This window comes from Ranitomeya variabilis, chromosome 2 (assembly GCF_051348905.1).
Source record: "Ranitomeya variabilis isolate aRanVar5 chromosome 2, aRanVar5.hap1, whole genome shotgun sequence".
In the NCBI taxonomy this organism is placed as follows: domain Eukaryota; kingdom Metazoa; phylum Chordata; class Amphibia; order Anura; family Dendrobatidae; genus Ranitomeya; species Ranitomeya variabilis.
The window spans coordinates 593,895,578-593,914,733 of NC_135233.1; the positions used below are offsets into that span (position 1 = coordinate 593,895,578).

The 19,156-nt window shown below is 45.1% G+C and overlaps 2 protein-coding genes across 3 annotated transcripts in view; both read right to left on the minus strand.

Annotated features, from left to right (window-relative positions):
* TERB1 (telomere repeat binding bouquet formation protein 1) overlaps positions 1–16,202 on the minus strand; it is a 55,420-nt gene extending 39,218 nt beyond the window's left edge. Inside the window, exons 1-10 of the mRNA XM_077281650.1 lie at positions 16,069–16,202; positions 12,417–12,465; positions 9,137–9,250; positions 7,334–7,462; positions 7,132–7,263; positions 6,960–7,020; positions 6,757–6,872; positions 6,511–6,633; positions 6,013–6,165; positions 5,338–5,469 (exon numbers count right to left, since the gene is read on the minus strand). Coding sequence (XP_077137765.1) covers positions 5,338–5,469; positions 6,013–6,165; positions 6,511–6,633; positions 6,757–6,872; positions 6,960–7,020; positions 7,132–7,263; positions 7,334–7,462; positions 9,137–9,250; positions 12,417–12,462 — 1,006 coding nt within the window. The 5' untranslated portion in view covers positions 12,463–12,465; positions 16,069–16,202. The remainder of the gene's footprint in view (positions 1–5,337; positions 5,470–6,012; positions 6,166–6,510; positions 6,634–6,756; positions 6,873–6,959; positions 7,021–7,131; positions 7,264–7,333; positions 7,463–9,136; positions 9,251–12,416; positions 12,466–16,068) is intronic.
* A 507-nt stretch (positions 16,203–16,709) lies between these two features.
* The window catches only part of NAE1 (NEDD8 activating enzyme E1 subunit 1), a 44,709-nt gene continuing 42,262 nt past the window's right edge, over positions 16,710–19,156 (minus strand). The window contains exons 19-21 of one of the 2 annotated variants that reach the window (XM_077288406.1): positions 18,912–18,961; positions 18,323–18,481; positions 16,710–16,765 (exon numbers count right to left, since the gene is read on the minus strand). In XM_077288406.1, coding sequence (XP_077144521.1) covers positions 18,372–18,481; positions 18,912–18,961 — 160 coding nt within the window. In that variant the 3' untranslated portion in view covers positions 16,710–16,765; positions 18,323–18,371. Of the gene's footprint in view, positions 16,766–18,298; positions 18,482–18,911; positions 18,962–19,156 lie in introns of those variants that run through there. The other variant, XM_077288407.1, reaches the window with a different exon arrangement.

Genomic DNA, 19,156 nt, shown 5'->3' on the forward strand with positions numbered 1-19,156 from the left:
AGCCTAGGCGAACTAAGGTGTCCAGAGTAAGATGGAGGCTCTGGCTGCAATCCCCCTGGGATGAGCCCTTGATCAATAGGTCGTCGAGGTATGGGATTACCAGAATCCCTTTTGAACGCAGGATGGCCATGACAGCTGCCATGACCTTCGTAAAGACCCTGGGAGCAGATGCCAGCCCGAAGGGGAGGGCAGTGAACTGGTAATGATGCTCCCTGATCGCGAATCGGAGGAACCTCTGATGCTGCACGCAAATAGGAATGTGAAGGTACGCATCCCGAATGTCCACTGAGCACAGAAACTCTCCCGGCTCCATGGACGCGATCACCGAGCGCAGAGATTCCATTTTGAAGTGTTGAATCCGAAGGTGGCGGTTCAATCGTTTGAGATCCAGAATCGGACGGAGAGAGCCGTCCTTTTTTGGAACCACGAACAGGTTTGAATAAAACCCGGAAAACCGCTGACGAAAAGGCACCGGCACTACGACTCCCGAGGCGAGGAGAGAATCGACGGCTTGGAGAAGCCCTGGGAGATGAGAGGGCTTTTTGGGAGGACGAGAGAGCATGAAACGTCTTCCTGGGGGCGAAGAAAACTCTATTTTGTAGCCTGACGTGACGATCTCCCTGACCCAGGCGTCGTCGACTACTGAAAGCCAAACCTCTGAGAATAGAAGAAGGCGGCCTCCCACCCTGGAAGGAGTTCCAGGTGGGGGCGACCCGTCATTTATTAGAAAACCTGCGGCCCCGAGATCCCGATGGTTTTGCGGGGTGGCTCTTGGCTCTCCAGCGTGGCGGAGGCCTGAAAGAAGGTTTTCTTCGGTCCCCTTGTGAGGAGGAACGGTCCTGGACGGGGTTTCCTGAAGAGGCAAAAGACCGAAAGGGACGAAAGGACTGGGGACCCCTCCTGTTGAAGGGACGTTTCGGCTTGGACTGGGGCAAGGAGGTACTCTTACCGCCAGTAGTGTCCGAGATCATTTGATCTAGCTGCGAGCCGAAGAGTCTGGAGCCCTGGAAGGGCAGACCCGTGAGCGATTTCTTAGATGCGGGGTCAGCGTTCCACGCCTTTAACCAAAGAATCCGGCGAATGGCGACAATGTTGCCATTAGCCCTGGTAGAGCAGGCCGCTGCATCAAGGGAGGCATTCATCAGGTATTTTCCTGCCAGTGAAATCTGATCCGCTAATTCAGACAGTTCTTCAGCAGGAGCAGAGGCCGAAATGCCCCTGCGCAGGGTCTTGGCCCAGGCTGAAACAGCCTTGGCTACCCATGACGAGGCGAAACTAGGGCAAAGGGAGGCTCCGGAGGCCTCAAATGCTGATTTTGCTAGCGCCTCGATTTGTCTGTCCGAGGGGTCCTTAAGGGAAGCCGCGTCCGGAATAGACAGAACTGTCTGTGAGGATAGCCTGGACACAGGCGGGTCGACCCTAGGAGACTCGGACCACTTGGAGACCAGGTCGGAGTGAAAAGGGTATAACACATCAAGCAGTTTCCTGCCTGGGAAACGCTTGCCAGGGTTTTCCCAGTGAGTGGCGGTAGTGTTGTCAAACTCCTTGTGATTAGGGAAAACCCTAGAGGGACGTTTAATCCGTTTAAAAGCAACAGAGACGTCCTGAGAGCTTGCCTCATCCTCCTTAAGATCAAGCGTCTGAATGATAGCTGAGATAAGGCTATCAACCATGTCTTGTGTTCCGGAAGTCTGATCTGCATCCGAGTCAGATTCCGACTGAGAGGTGACATCAGACCCGAGGTCCGCCTGTGAGGAAGGGGAACGGGCAGATAGGGGAATCCCGATGTGGTCCGGTGAACTGGAGAAGGATCTAGATAAAGTCCGTTTTCTGTCTCTTTTGTCCGGTCTGCCTCTGTGAGAGTCTAGGACAGGTGCGGGCGAATCGCCGTGAGAGGCGTTCGTGGCACTGGTGGCATCAGAGAGAAGCGGGATGCGTTCAAGTGCCTGGACCAGGGACTGAGAAACCTTAGTCAGGTCGGACACAGATTGAGACATAGCAACAGCCCACTCCGGGGGAGGGGGGGTGCACTCGTCCCGGGACCCTGAAGCTTCCAGGGGAGCTGACATGGTGGGAGGAACGCAGGACGGGCAGAAACGAGATGGCTGACCTGAAACCCACTTTTTCTTACAGTGAGCGCAGGCGTAATGGATGGCCGTAGGGGCAAAGGCCGGGGTGGGGTCGGACATAGGTGGATATTACCTTGTCCCCAGAGAATACTGCCAGGTGGAGTAGGAGGTAGCGCTGAGCCTGGTGAAAGACAGCGGTAACCGCAGGTGCCTGTGTTCCCCCGAGAAATCCTGTGTCCCACGCGATGAGCAGACGCTGACAGGGAGCAGGAAGCAGGAGAAAAGAGCGCGGAGAAAGTGCGACGCTGTGGGCGTGCACAGGACCGAAGGGGGGAAAGAAAGGAACGCCCCCTGTAAAACTGAAAGCAATCCGGCCGCTATACCGTCGACCGCCACAAGAGGGCGCTCAAGCGGCAAGAAAGGGAAAAGCAGGGAGACGCTGCACATCCCGGCTGCACTAATTCCGGCCACCACCAGAGGGCGCTCAAGCGCTAAGAAAGGGAAAATGAGGCAGAGAGAAATGGCGGGCGAACGAGCCTGCAAGTTTGAATAAGGAGGGAAAAGATGCCAGCCTTCCTGCTCCCATTCCTACGTGGTCTCAACGCCCGAATATGCAGCCCACTTCCCTGTCAGATGCTCCCCTATGGTAAGAGGAGATCGCTGCTGGGCAGGGTATTGGTGGGGATGGGGGGTTTGTTGATTGAAGATTCCCTACCTGCAGATGAGGAATCATCAGGATCCCTGGTAGATAGAGGGTCCAGGAAGTAGTCCTCCTTCCCGCGCCACGACTCTCCGGCGCAGAAGACGGCGTCGACCCCTGAACAGGGGGAGAGGGTCACTGGATGTGACCGCCGTCTTCCTCTCAGCCCGCTCTGAGGAGAGGGATGAGGAGGGGAAACGGGCAGGACTGGCCACCGAAGAAAGGGTCACCCTGAACACCCGAATGGGTGACAGGGGACAAAGTCCTGCCCAGCGGGTCCGAGAGGGTGCGATGTGGGTGATACCACACTGCTCTCTCGGTCGCTCAAAGTGGGGAAGACAGGGTGAGAAAACTGCACCCTGTTACCCTGAAGAAAGTATCTGAAAAAGAAAGGGGAAATGATTAAAAACACACAACAAATCCCTGTAAAAGAAATGCGGATCTGGTGTTAGATCCAGGTCTGCCTCCTACAGACACTAAGCAAAAACTGAGTTGCCTGGTGCCTGTCGGAGGGTGTATACTGCCGGGGAGGAGTTAATAATAATAATAATAATAATTTTATTTATATAGCGCCAACATATTCCGCAGCGCTTTACAACTTATAGAGGGGACTTATACAGACAATAGACATTACAGCATAACAGAAATCACAGTTCAAAACAGATACCAGGAGGAATGAGGGCCCTGCTCGCAAGCTTACAATCTATGAGGAAAAGGGGAGACACGAGAGGTGGATGGTAACAATTGCTTTAGTTATTTGGACCAGCCATAGTGTAAGGCTCGGGTGTTCATGTAAAGCTGCATGAACCAGTTAACTGCCTAAGTATGTAACAGTACAGACACAGAGGCTATTAACTGCATAAAGTGTATGAGAACATGATGGAGGAACGTGATTATGTTGTTGTTTTTTTATTAATAGGCCACACAGGGATAATTAGGTTAATGCGTTGAGGCGGTAGGCCAATCTGAACAAATGAGTTTTTAGGGCACGCTTAAAACTGTGGGGATTGGGGATTAATTGTATTAACCTAGGTAGTGCATTCCAAAGAATCGGCGCCGCACGTGTAAAGTCTTGGAGACGGGAGTGGGAGGTTCTGATTATTGAGGATGCTAACCTGAGGTCATTAGCAGAGCGGAGGGCACGGGTAGGTTGGAGGAGTTACTTCTTTATTTGCATAGTGTCAGCCTCCTAGTGACAGCAGCATACACCCATGGTTACCTGTGTCCCCCAATGAGGCGAGAAAGAAATAAAATTGTCAGTTCTATTTTCATTTACCCTATGATTACACAAATGTGGGATAAACTGCTTAGGGCCACAGACTATCTAGATGATCAAATTTGGGATATATTGGATATATTTAATACTACTGTTGTTGTCCAAAACCAACTTATCATAGTCACTAATCAACATACTGTAGTACTGGATTACTTAACAGCAGCACAGGGTGGTATGTGTCAGATTATTGGACCTGCTTGCTGTCATTATATAGATCCCAATAGTACTATGAAGTTAAAGTTAAAGTTAGAGGACATTCAAAGACTCAGAGATCAATATGATAAAGACAATGACCGTAATAAGGACAGTTGGTGGGCAGACACCTTCTCCTTTCTTAATCCAGCCAATTGGTTTAAGGGACTTGGGGGCTGGATAGCTGGAATCTTGCAAAGTTTGTTATATATTGTTGCCTTTATCCTTGTCATGTATGTAACACTAAAACTTGTTCTTTGGTGTATTTCTGTATGTATTAGGAAATTCTGCACTAAGACAACTAATGATGAAACCAAAAGCGTTGCCACCCCTGCTCTTCTCTACACCGATTTCACAAAGTTACCTGATGAAGATGTTGAAGCCAAGCGCATGGCTATCTTCAAAAGATCCCCACTACTGTTATCAATAATTGTTATTCGTAAATTCTAGTATACAGGGGGGACGGGTACACCGCAATAGCCATGGCTGGTAACATGGCACCAGCCATGTGAAGACCAGTAACCCTCAAGCTTATAGCTTGGGATAGTAGCTCTGATGCTGGACATTAATTAATAAAATTTTTCTAGGGGGGAATGTGAAGGGACAAATTAAGAAAGATTCTCCATTTTGTGCTTTTCGACTCCATTTTGCTGTTTTAAGATAAATGTTGTTACTAGGCTAAAGTTTACAGCTGTTATGAGACCTTGATTGTTGCAATCTGAACAGAACATGAGACTGAGGGTGTATTGTTCTACGAGACTTTGACATACAGATTGTTCCTGCATTCTTATAGGTTAAGAATTGTGAGCGTGTTCTTATGCTGATTGGTTGAAGTATAATTTCTATGACTATGAAAAGTCATACACAATAAATGGGGGCCCAGAGATCTGCTTGATCCCCCCCAGAGACACACGTCTCCGTCTGGTCATTTTCAGTTGCCGGCAACGCCCTGTAGATTAATTTGGAAATCACTGAGTTAACCGTGAAGGATCACTTTAGATCCTCCCTCAACAGAGGCAATACTCAGGTCTCACGTCCAGCGATCACAGATCCTGCGGATCGATTCGCACCACCAGTGATGGAAACTATTAACCACAAACCGCAGTCTTCTGTGAGGTGTCCGACGGTGAGGACAATGCTGAACTTGTCTTCTGCTTCCAGACTTCCACAGGATAAAAGGTTCATCAGACTTGATATTATATTGTGCTTTTCCAGGCGGTGGACAGATTTAGCTGGAAAACAAGTAAATGATAATACCAATGTTACTATACTAGTAATAGTTGGTCCCAATGCAAAATTTCCATCTGTTCCCATGTTAGGTCTTGTTCACACCTGCATCCTTTCCGGAATAACCCATTATAAATCACTGAGTTCCATTGCGCGCCAATGGTATTAGACATGATATGAAATTATTTTTTTGTTTAATGACGTAGCAGAAAATCTGAATTGAGAATGCAGATGTGAACTCCGACGTATGCTGGTTTCACACATCCATGTAGCACGGCCTGAGTAAAGTGTGGCTGCAGGACTCCTGACCTGAAATAGACATCCTCATATATACCTATGGGGAGGGGAGGCTGAGTTGGGGTCAGGAGACCTGCGGCCGGTTCAGACATCATACTGGGTGATGATTGATGTATGTGACCTGGCAAATGACCGACCAAGGGAATGGTAGACAGAATACACACATGGTGCAAGAACACGTCCACGCTGGGGGATTATGTGGCATGGTGCCACAAATGCGGTTCTCAAATGTGCAGCTTTTTTCCACTTACAGTTTTCTGCGATGCAAGCATCCAAAGTCTTCGTGACCACTATAGCAAGCCTGAAATCCAAACTTCTTTCTTGCAAACCATTCACTAGGTGGGAGAGAACATCGGCCAATATATCCAGCCCTCCAATAGAAGCAAAATAATCCTGGGCAAATCCTTAAAAAAAACAATGATTTTGGATATAAAATGCAACCTTATTGTCACTACTACATCTTGCAGTTATACTGATATTATATATAAAGTCTATTTAGGCTTAGTTCATTCACCAAACTGCCCCAACCATGTATGTATGGACTTTGTGTACTGGGAACAGTCATGGGGGACAGAAAATGGCCTTCCCCAAACTGTTTCAACAAAGCTGGAAGCTACAATTGTCCACAATGTCTTCTGCTGAAAGTAAGGGCCCAATGCCGACCCCTGATAATAATCCCATAGCATTATGCTCCTCAAGCAGACACAATACGGTCAGGCTGGTAACATGTCAAGTCGTCATGAACTTACTACTATTGGCGACGGTGAGTCCAATCATAGAACAGATAGGTCGCACCGTCTCCTGTTGGAGAGACCCCTGAAGCCGTTCGATCGCCTGTGGAAATGCTGAACTGCCAAGTTTCTGGTTCTCTTCTGAAAGAGAAACACAAAACATAGATGTCATAGATTGAGATGCAAAACGTTGCAGCATTTGCCCTTCACGGCTGAATAAACCTTATTCACTCACCTGTCAGGAAATGAATATAAACATCTTACCATTCTGTGGGTTATTAACGCAGACGCACAGTGAGCTGCAGACAGATGACCACAGCTGATATTGGGGATCTGTGTTTCCACTGGCCAGGACAGCATTACATGTCAATATTTTACTGCTAAATATAGGGGAAAAAATTACATATTAAAAGATTTCTCTGTGCGGATTTCATCAGATGCAAAAAAAAATAATTTACATATTTTACCTAAATAATATTAGAAGTGTTTCCATACATCCAGATTCTCTAGCAAGACTCTGTCCAGTCTCTATAACAAAAAAGAGTAGATCGATAAAACACCATAAATAATATTAGAAGTGTTTCCATACATCCATATTCTCTATGCAAGTGTTCACGGACAGCTGAAGTGAGGACTTACTGTTATTCGAAACTAAGACGAGGAACAAGAACACACTCATCCGTTTTAGGTTTACGGAAGACGCTTCATCCGATAAGATCGTGTGGACGTCTTCAAAGATTGCGGCGGTGCACAAGGTTTGCTGACAATACACTGGAATAGAAAACAGGAAGATGTAAGAAGAAATATATGGCAATAGTTTACTAGAAATTGTCATATTTACCGTTACTTTCTGCCAAAATTGCTAGTGTGTATAAGGAGGCTTCTTTTAACAGTGAGTGAGCGCTGGATTTGGCTAAATTATTGAGGAACATCAAGCCCCCGATATCTCTGAAGTAGTGGCAAGCGTCACCTGTAGAAAAAAAGAAAACCCAACATTTAGGCTGGTGCTACACATAGAGCGATCCTTATCTTAAGCCTTGTCGCAGGATATGGCTAGCGGATGGGGACACTTTGCAAGTCACAAAAAAGTCCGAATTTATTTTTGATATTTTGCAACTTGCTTGTCGCAAGATTAACCCACTGACGTTGTGTAATCATATGCAAAAACGCATTACAGAGGAATCCTTTTTTGCACAGCCCGTGATAAACCCTGTGCTTCCTAGCGGTGAATTAATGTATGTAATTCTAATTAATAACCATGTCGTAGAGAAACATTAGAATCCATGCAGACATCTCCCGGGAGGGGATATGTCCCCCTCACATTGACTATATGGGGAAGAGAGAAAACTACTGTAATTATAACAAGGAAACAGAGCTAACACCTCCATCTCCATTGAATTAGTGGCCACCTGCAGTGACCAGGTAATCATAACAGGATTTTTTCTCTGGGAAAATACAAGGAGGCTAAGATTCATTTACACATGGGCATAAGCTTCTTCTGATCAAAGTGACCAGGTAATTAAAACAGTAAGATCTGCCCTAGGAACCAGATACCAAAATGGAGATTTGTTTACACAGAGACTTAAGCGTCTACTCTTCAAAGAATCTTCTCAGACTTTTCGTCTCCAGTGTCCAGATATGAATATTGGCATTTAAATTGATTCAATATTTTTGGGAGATAGATTTTTGGTGTTGTAGCGAAGGGACAAACAGACCGCTTTCACTCACATCACTCTAAGGCCAGCTGAACCCTTCCAACTTACCAACGGTCCAATGGAAGATGCTATACATGACGTTTGATCTCTATATAAATGTAAAATCGTAATAAGACATTACGTCAATCTCTACCACCTGGGACCTCCAGAGGCGAAGATATCCTGTAAGTTGGGGATCTCATAAAATTCTGAAGGGCCGAGCATATCCCACAAACAGCCCCTACATGAACTCATCAAGGGGAGGTATGTAGGCGTAACTTTTATCTAATAAAGATCAGAAGTTGGTCTTGGTCCTTTGTCAGTCTTTGGAGGGTACAGCTTGCTGTGGAGTCTGCAGATTTTCCTAATGAGCACCTCCCTCCACTAAACTGTGAGACATTTTGGTGACACAGGTTTCGTACTCTTTCTTCGTTATTGCTTTTCACTTCATGTAATTGTATATACCGTATTATTTTGCTCCCATTTTGTATATTTTTTTTATAAACACTGCCTATCATTCTGGATTAAATACATAATTTAATAGCTCTGTTCCTCTTGTTCTGTATACATCTCTAAAGCCATACGCAACCTATAACGGGTGTCCAATCAGCCCGTATAAACAATTGGTAGTGGCAACTAGCAGGGTGCCTTTTTTTGTTATTGTGGAGCTGGAGAAACTGTACCAGATATATATATTCCATGATTTGGAATTGGAGGTGTATTTACCATATGCTCACTGAGTTCCCCATTAACTGGTTTAGTAGTGTAAGTAGCCATGACCTCGTCCATCATTCCCTTGACAACTGGTTGCAGCGTTGGGATCTGTGGGATCTCTCCGGTGTCATCTGAGACAAAGTGGTAACAGTGGTGGGATCTGTGTGACCCCCCAGCTGTTATCCTTGACAATGTATATATACTGTATGTATATATACCGTATATATGCTACTTACTGTTGTCCTGGCAAATAGATCGCACGGCCGCCAAAGTCTCCTTCTGAGAGTCAGGATTGTCCATTTGAAACTTCAGACATTCTAGTAAGAGGTTGAGATCAGTCTTCATTTCTGCTAAAAATGGAAAAAATTGTAGTAATTTATCAATATGACAGGAAAAAAAGAGGCCTTACTTACCAATATGTGGTTATATTATCAATGTGCTGCAGGATGCAGACAAGCGACAGCTGTATATAGCGGAGGTAGCACAGGTGTAAAATACCGATGAACGAGCACTCACACATCTATCCTCCGTGAGCCGACATGGTGCACTACATGTAACGGTGCAGTCAGTCGGACGTATAACACGGACGACGATCGCATCGCAATGCACGGACTGGCCGGCAGCTCTCGTGACTCGAGCCTGACAGCTGCATAGAAATACATGCTATCACGCTGGGGTCAGGAGAGCCAGTCCGGCCAGTCCTAGCACTGCGATGCGATGGTCGTGCATATTATACAGTCATATGACTTCGCCCTGTGTGACTGCTGCCTTATCTCTGTGCACTTATAATACTAAATAATCACCCCCTCCATCATGGATGATAGGTGTGAAAAAAAGATAAAAGGAAAAAATATAGAAAGGCTGAGAATGTTCCTGGAGATACAGCAGGAAGCAGAGTTCACAACAAGCACAAAAGCTACAGAAGCGGTGGTTGAACTAACTGGACGTGACAGAAATTGGAAGCTGTCACTGGCTCTATGATGTCTACAATGAATCATGGCGGTGACTCGGTAATGGCTATTGTGAAGAATGGCGGTTGCTAACTGATCTGTACAGTGAAGAATGGTGATTGCTTGGTTATCTGTATAGTGAAGCATGGCGGTGACTAACTTATCCGTACAGTATATCATGGCGGTGGTTTGGTGATCCGTACAGTGAAGCATGGCGGTGGCTTGGAGATTTATACAGTGAGGCATAGTGGTGGCTTGGTAATTTGTACAGTAAAGCTTGGTGGTGGCTAACTTATCCGTGCAGTAAAGCATGGCGGTTACTCGGCGATCTGTACAGTGAAGCACGATGGTGGCTCGGTGATTTGTACAATGTAGCATGGCGATGGCTCGGTGATCTGTACAATGAAGTATGGCGGAGATTTGGTGATCCGTTCAGTGAAACACAGTAGCAGCTTGATGATCTTTACAGGGAAGCATGGTGGTGGTTTGGTGATTTGTACAGTGAAGTATTTTGATGGCTCGGTTATCTGTACAGTGAAGTATGTCAGTGGCTATCTGATCTGTACAGTGAATTATGGTGGTGGTTTGATTTGTACAGTGAAGTATTTCCATGGCTCGGTTATCTGTACAGTGAAGCATGGCAGTGACTAACTGATACATAGAGTGAGGCATTGGGGTGGCTCGGTGATCTGTACACTGAAGAATGCTGGTGGCTGTGATCTGTACAGTGAAGTATGGTGGTGGCTTGGTGATGCTTACTGTGAAGCATAGCAATAGCTCAGTGATCCCTTCAGTGAAGCACGTTGATGGCTCAGTGATCTGTTGAGTGAAGCATGGCAGTGGCTAACTAATCAGTACAGTGAAGCATGGTTGTGCCTAGGTGATCGGTTCAGTGAAGCATGGTGGCGGCAGCCTTTTTCCTCAAGTGGCTTCACTGGAGGTTTTGCAGTGGTTTTTGCAACAATGTCGTTTTTATTTATTTTAAGCTTTGAGTAGCGAGTGACTTCCTGGCAAAAAAGGACGTCACTGTCAAGGCAATACCGCGACAAAGTGAGGCCAGATGACCACGGTGTCTGGTTTCATGCACTTCTACACTGGTTAGAAGCACTTCACCATCTTATTCAACAGTGCAGGTTTTTTCCTTGCTGGCAGTGAAAGGGTTAATCTGTTCAATTGAAGCTTTCCTACCTGGATTGTCTCAGCTGTTCAGTGTTGACCACTCCCCTCTGCAATATATACTCACCTCTGGCACTTAGGTATTGCCAGAGTTAGTTCTCACTGCCTGGTTCTGGAATTGGAGGTGTAGTTAGTGGTTGGAGTTTTGTCTGTCTGCACATCCTCATCCTCTCCGGTTTGGTTTCTCCTTCCTTTAACTCCCCTGTGTTCCACTCCTGTTGTTTGGTGAGTGTATTTTGTCTTATTGCTATTTTCATTTATCCCTCATTTATCCCACGGTGGGTCAGTGGTTAGCACTGCAGCCTTGCAGCGCTGGAGTCCTGGGTTCTAATCCCACCTTGGACAACATCTGCAAGGAGTTTGTATGTTCCCCTGTGTTTGCGTGGGTTTCCTCCCACATTCCAAAGATATACTAATAGGGAATCTAGATTGTGAGCCCCATCAGGGACAGCGATGATAATGTGTGCAAAACTGTAAAGCGCTGCAGAATACGTTAGCGCTATATAAAAATAAAGATTATTATTATTATCCCTGTCCATCTTCCCTTGTTTGTCTGGTTAGCGTTATCCTATACACTTCAGCTTCCCACCTCCCTGGGTGGGAGAGGGGACAGATAAGGGCTGATATAGGAGTATAGGAAAGGACAGGGATAGACTAGTAAGACCCAAGTTCTAGGGACCTGGTTAGCGCCCACAATTCCAAGGCACAAATGACAAAGCATGTGAACAGCAATATCAGTTTTACATTGCTGTACATTATGTTAATTTTTGCAGCGGATCTGCAGCGCATTTTCAGGCAGATTCCCTTCGGAATCCACCTGAAAAAGACGCGGTGTGCACGTATTCTTAGATGGATTTAATCTAGTATCAGGAATTTCTAGATGATAACTGCAGGTCTTCTGTGTGGAGCTGTTGCTTGAGCATACCTCACGGTCCAGCAAGGCTTGGGTTACAGAAGAAGCACTGGAAGATTCTTGAGAGGCCATCACAGCTGCCTGACTGGAACCCCGTAGGATGAATTTGAAGAAGGAGGTTGCAGAACACAAAACTAACAATATTACAGTCATGGATGACTGGGCTAAAGCATATGAAAACTATCAGAAGCTGCTATCTTGCTATGTATCCCGTCTACAGCAGGTCTTAACAGCCAGAGGTGTTGGACATGAAGGTGTTAATAATTCTGACTGCAGTAATCATTTACAGTGGAATTTTATGGTGAATTTGGAGAAACCTCTTGTTATATTAGTAGTGTTCAGATATTTATATTGTTCTTACGTCATTGGTATATTGCAAACAGCAGAAAGGTTGCAACTTTTACGGTACTAATAAATTGAATGTGAACTACAATGTGTGTAAAACATGTGCAGTGTGAACAAAGGCAACCGTCTTACCAAAGGACGTCGCTTTCCTTCCCTGCAAGATTTCCGTAGCCTCCATGTTCTACAGTAATAAGGAGACAGCATTATATAGTACACAGCTTACTAATGGAAACCGATGGGGAATGGCTGCAGTAACTTGGTGAGCATGGTATATAGTAGGGTACGGATGGTATATAGGGGGTGAGGATGGTACATAGAGTAAAGCTGGTATAAAGGAGAGTAGGGACAGTATATAGGGGGCAAGGATGGTATATACTGTAGGAGGGTGTGGATGGTATATTGGAGGAGGAGGATGATATATATATATATACTAGCTGTACTACCCGGCTTCGCCCGGGTTAATGACTGCTGTTAGCAAAATAGAATGTGTTAACAAAAATTTATTCTGCACACAAAAACCACAAAACAAATAGATAGAAATGTAATTATTAAAAGGCAAAAACTAAGCAAATAGAAGCATTTCACAACATATATTAGCTTTGTTATACTGAGAATGTCTTTGTTGCCTATATTAACCAATCAGAGCTCAGGTTAATTAACTGTAGCAAAATAGAAGCTGAGCTGTGATTGGTTGCTATTGGCAGCCTGATAAATCCCCAGCCAACAGGAAGCCCTCCCCCCTGGCAGTATATATTAGCTCACACATACACATAATAGACAGGTCATGTGACTGACAGCTGCCGTATTTCCTATATGGTACATTTGTTGCTCTTGTAGTTTGCTTATTAATCAGATTTTTATTTTTGAAGGACAATACCAGACTTGTGTGTGTTTTAGGGCGAGTTTTATGTGTCAAGTTGTGTGTGTTGAGTTGCGTGTGGCGACATGCATGTAGCGACTTTTGTGAGATGAGTTTTGTGTGGCGACATGCGTGTAGCAACATTTTGTGTGTTGAGTTGCATGTGACAGGTTAGTGTAGCAAGTTGTGTGCAGCAAGATTTGTGCATGGCGAGTTTTGCGCGTGGCGAGTTTTATGTGTGGTGCATTTTGAGTATGTGCAAGTTTTGTGTGAGGCAACTTTTGCATGTGGTGCAACTTTTGTACATGTGGCAATTTTTCTGTGTGTGCAAGTTTTGCATGAGGTGAGTTTTCCATGAGGTGAGTTTTGCACGTGTGGCGAGTTTTGCGTGAGCCTAGTTTTGCATATGGCGAGTTTTGCATGTAGCGAGTTTTGAGTGGTGACTTTTGTGTTTCGACTTTTATGTGGCGAGGTTGGTGTGTGTGTGTGGTGAAATGTGTGCTGAGGGTGGTATATGTGTTCAAGCACGTGGTAGTGTGTGGCGCATTTTGTGTTTGTGTTCATATCCCCGTGTGTGGTGAGTATCCCATGTCGGGGCCCCACCTTAGCAACTGTACGGTATATACTCTTTGTCGCCATCGCTCTCATTCTTTAAGTCCTCATTGTTCACATCTGGCAGCTGTCAATTTTCCTCCAACACTTTTCCCTTCACTTTTTCCCCATTATGTAGATAGGAGCAAAATTGTTTGGTGAATTGGAACGCGCGGGGTTAAAATTTCACCTCACAACATAGCCTATGACGCTCTCGGGGTCCAGACGTGTGACTGTGCAAAATTTTGTGGCTGTAGCTGCGACGGTACAGATGCCAATCCCGGACATACACACATACATACATACACACATTCAGCTTTATATATTAGATATACCTGTATGTAATCTCCTGTATATAGTATATACCTGTGTGTCATCTCACCTATATATAGTATATATCTGTGTGTCATCTCCTGTATATAGTATATACCTGTATGTCATCTCCTCCTATACATAGCATATACCTGTGTCATCTCCTCCTGTATATACTATATACCTGTAGGTAATCTGCTCCTGTATATAGTATATACCTGTGTGTCATCTCCTCCTGTATATAGTATATACCTGTATGTCATCTCCTCCTGTATGTAGTATGTACCTGTATGTCATCTCCTCCTCTATATAGTATATACCTGTGTGTCATCTCTCCTGTATATAGTATATATCTGTGTGTCATCTCCTCCTGTATATAGTATATACCTGTGTGTCATCTCCCCTGTAAATAGTATATACCTGTGTGTCATCTCCTGTATATAGTATATAGCTGTATGCCATCTCCTCCTGTATTAGCCCTCGTTCACACGTTATTTGGTCAGTATTTTTACCTCAGTATTTGTAAGCTAAAATGGCAGCCTGATAAATCCCCAGCCAACAGTAAGCCCACCCCCTGGCAGTATATATTAGCTCACACATACACATAATAGACTGGTCATGTGACTGACAGCTGCCGGATTCCTATATGGTACATTTGTTGCTCTTGTAGTTTGTCTGCTTATTAATCAGATTTTTATTTTTGAAGGATACCAGACTTGTGTGTGTTTTAGGGCGAGTTTCGTGTGTCAAGTTGTGTGTGTTGAGTTGCGTGTGGCGACATGCATGTAGGGACTTTTGTGAGATGAGTTTTGTGTGGCGACATGCGTGTAGCAACTTTTTGTGTGTCGAGTTGCATGTGACAGGTTAGTGTAGCAAGTTGTGTGCAGCAAGTTTTGCGCATGGCGAGTTTTGCGCGTGGCGAGTTTTATGTGTGGTGCCTTTTGAGTATGTGCAAGTTTTGTGTGAGGCAACTTTTGCATGTGTTGCAACTTTTGTGCATGTGGCAATTTTTCTGCGTGTGGCAATTTTTCTGCGTGTGCAAGTTTTGCGTGTGGCGAGTTTTGCACGTGTGGCGAGTTTTGCATGTGGAGAGTTTTGCGCGTGGCGAGTTTTGAGCGGCGACTTTTGTGTTTCTACTTTTATGTGGCGAGGTTGGTGTATGTGTGGTGAAATGTGCACTGAGGGTGGTATATGTGTTCGAGCACGTGGTAGTGTGTGGCGCATTTTGTGTGTGTGTTCATATCCCCGTGGTGGTGTGATTATCCCATGTTGGGGCCCCACCTTAGCAACTGTACAGTATATACTCTTTGGTGCCATCGCTGTCATTCTTTAAGTCCCCCTTGTTCACATCTGGCAGCTGTTAATTTGCCTCCAACACTTTTCCTTTCATTTTTTCCCCATTATGTAGATAGGGGCAAAATTGTTTGGTGACTTGGAAAGCGCGGGGTTAAAATTTCACCTCACAATATAGCTTTGACGCTCTCAGGGTCCAGACGTGTGACTGTGCAAAATTTTGTGCCTGTAGCTGCGACGCCTCCAACACTTTTCCTTTCACTTTTTCCCCATTATGTAGATAGGGGCAAAATTGTTTGGTGAATTGGAAAGCGCGGGGTTAAAATTTCACCTCACAACATAGCCTATGACGCTCTCGGGGTCCAGACGTGTGACTGTGCAAAATTTTGTGGCTGTAGCTGCTACGGTTCAGATGCCAATCCCGGACATACATACATACATACATACATACACACACACACACACATTCAGCTTTATATATTAGATATATATAATCATCCTCACGTGTGTGTGTGTGTGATATATATACATATATATATATATATATATACATACATACACACACACACACGAAGGTAAGACTCATATTTAGGCTGGGATACATGTATGAGAGGGTGAGGCCGATATATGGGAAGGTGAGAATGGTATATATGTTTATAAGAGGGGGAGGCCGGGATACGCATATACAGGAGGGGGGAGGCCGGGATACTTGTATACACAGACACTTACAGCTCAGCCTCCGCTCTGCAGGGACACCAGCACTGTACACAGGTGTGTGTGAGGCTGGGATCAGAGCTGTGACTGGTTTCCCGGCAACTATCAGCGAGCTCCTCAGTCAGGGACAGAGCACCCCAACTACAGACTCTAGGATTGGCTGAAAGCAAGTGGTGCTGCCTAAGCAACCAATCAGCATCCAGCTCTCATCTTCTACTGTAGGGATAGAAAGCAGCAATCCGATTGGCTGCTTAGCTTTTGTTTTCCCCTCTGTCTTCCTCATCTCTGCTCGCTGCCATTTCTGTCACCTAAGATGTCCGCTCAGCTCCACAGTTATCAGTCAGCCCCTACACAGGGAATGGTCACATGCTGTGTGCCTGTCGCTCCATTCACAGCTCAGGACACGGCGGACGACCTCCCCCCAATCCTACATAGCCCATCCGGTTGTTTTGCTGTGTGAATAACGGATCCATCATATAATAGACACCGAAGACCCCACTGACTCAACACGGGGTCCGCCAAGATGTCCGCCTCCTTCCTGATGACATCCGGGCACCCCCACGACGCCCAAGTGAGCGGCCCCCCATCACCTCTCCGGGGGGCACTTCTGCTGAGCCCCCGTAGTGCCGTAGTAATGAGTCACACTGGTTTATGTGGAGGTTTTATTGTCCCTTCATTATGGCAAACTAATAACAAAAAATATATACAGGTCCTTCTCAAAAAATTTGCATATAGTGTTAAATTTCATTATTTACCATAATGTAATGATTACAATTAAACTTTCATATATTATAGATTCATTATCCACCAACTGAAATTTGTCAGGTCTTTTATTGTTTTAATACTGATGATTTTGGCATACAACTCCTGATAACCCAAAAAACCTGTCTCAATAAATTAGCATATCAAGAAAAGGTCCTCTAAACGACCTATTACCCTAATCTTCTGAATCAACTAATTAACTCTAAACACATGCAAAAGATACCTGAGGCTTTTAAAAACTCCCTGCCTGGTTCATTACTCAAAACCCCCATCATGGGTAAGACTAGCGACCTGACAGATGTCAAGAAGGCCATCATTGACACCCTCAAGCAAGAGGGTAAGACCCAGAAAGAAATTTCTCAACAAATAGGCTGTTCCCAGAGTGCTGTATCAAGGCACCTCAATGGTAAGTCTGTTGGAAGGAAACAATGTGGCAGAAAACGCTGTACAACGAGAAGAGGTGACCGGACCCTGAGGAAGATTGTGGAGAAGGACCGATTCCAGACCTTGGGGAACCTGAGGAAGCAGTGGATTGAGTCTGGTGTGGAAACATCCAGAGCCACCGTGCACAGGCGTGTGCAGGAAATGGGCTACAGGTGCCGCATTCCCCAGGTAAAGCCACTTTTGAACCATAAACAGCGGCAGAAGCGCCTGACCTGGGCTACAGAGAAGCAGCACTGGACTGTTGCTAAGTGGTCCCAAGTACTTTTTTCTGATGAAAGCAAATTTTGCATGTCATTCGGAAATCAAGGTGCCAGAGTCTGGAGGAAGACTGGGGAGAAGGAAATGCCAAAATGCCTGAAGTCCAGTGTCAAGTACCCAGTCAGTGATGGTGTGGGGTGCCATGTCAGCTGCTGGTGTTGGTCCACTGTGTTTCATCAAGGGCAGGGTCAATGCAGCTAGCTATCAGGAGATTTTGGAGCACTTCATGCTTCCTGGCACCTGCTCACAGTGCCAAAACCACTGGTAAATGGTTTACTGACCATGGTATTACTGTGCTCAATTGGCCTGCCAACTCTCCTGACCTGAACCCCATAGAGAATCTGTGGGATATTGTGAAGAGAAAGTTGAGAGACGCAAGACCCAACACTCTGGATGAGCTTAAGGCCGCTATTGAAGCATCCTGGGCCTCCATAACATCTCAGCAGTGTCACAGGCTGATTGCCTCCATGCCACGCCGCATTGAAGCAGTCATTTCTGCCAAAGGATTCCCGACCAAGTATTGAGTGCATAACTGAACATTATTATTTGATGGTTTTTTTGTTTGTTATTAAAAAACACTTTTATTTGATTGGACGGTTGAAATATGCTAATTTATTGAGACAGGTTTTTTGGGTTATCAGGAGTTGTATGCCAAAATCATCAGTATTAAAACAATAAAAGACCTGACAAATTTCAGTTGGTGGATAATGAATCTATAATATATGAAAGTTTAATTGTAATCATTACATTATGGTAAATAATGAAATTTAACACTATATGCTAATTTTTTGAGAAGGACCTGTACATATTACACAGCAAATGTACAGACATGAGCGGACGCAACAGTAACGGATCTACAGCTGGAAGGTGGCCGACGTCTGTAACATGGCGTTGTATAGAAACGTGTTATTAAATATCACAAACTGCTTCGTTATAATTTTGATGGCTTCCTGAGCGGCTGCGCCTGCAATAAAAAGCAAAATTTTTTTTTTTTTTTTTTTTTTTTATAAAAATATTAAAGATACTTTACACATTACAAAACTCAAAATAATATTTTAATAGGATTCTCCTATTCGGAGGCTGCAATAGTAGGTGCAGTGATTTAAAAAGGAGGTAATCCCATTTATGCGCCTTGCTCACCCTCCCCAGGTCTAGTGCTTAGTCCATTTACAACATCATATCATTGTCGAGGTGATGTTGGCGTTGCAGATAACAGACACTGGCGGCAGCAGTGAAGACTCAATGTTGGACCTGGGGACGGTGTGTGCGGCTTTTTTTCTCTTTTAAAGCAAACAGCACCAGTGTGACAGGGGTTTAAACCCTGTTAATTCTTGGCTTTATTTAGAAATATCTATATAGGCCCGAACAACCCTATGTACAAAATGTTGCATTACCGCCCAAGAAGGAAGCGATGGTGTGCGGCTCAGCGGCTCCGTACCGGCAGCTGGAAAAGACAGAAAATGGAGACGGTTAATACTACGCTACCGTCAGTCATCGCCTCCTGACCTACTTCTTGCAAGACACTTGTCTAGACCAATCTCATCACCCTCCGAGAACAAAAGGACCCGAGTGTCTGTCTGACCAGAGGGACCTGATCTTTAGCTAAATTTATCCCGCTTGCTCATGTAGTCCGCTTTCC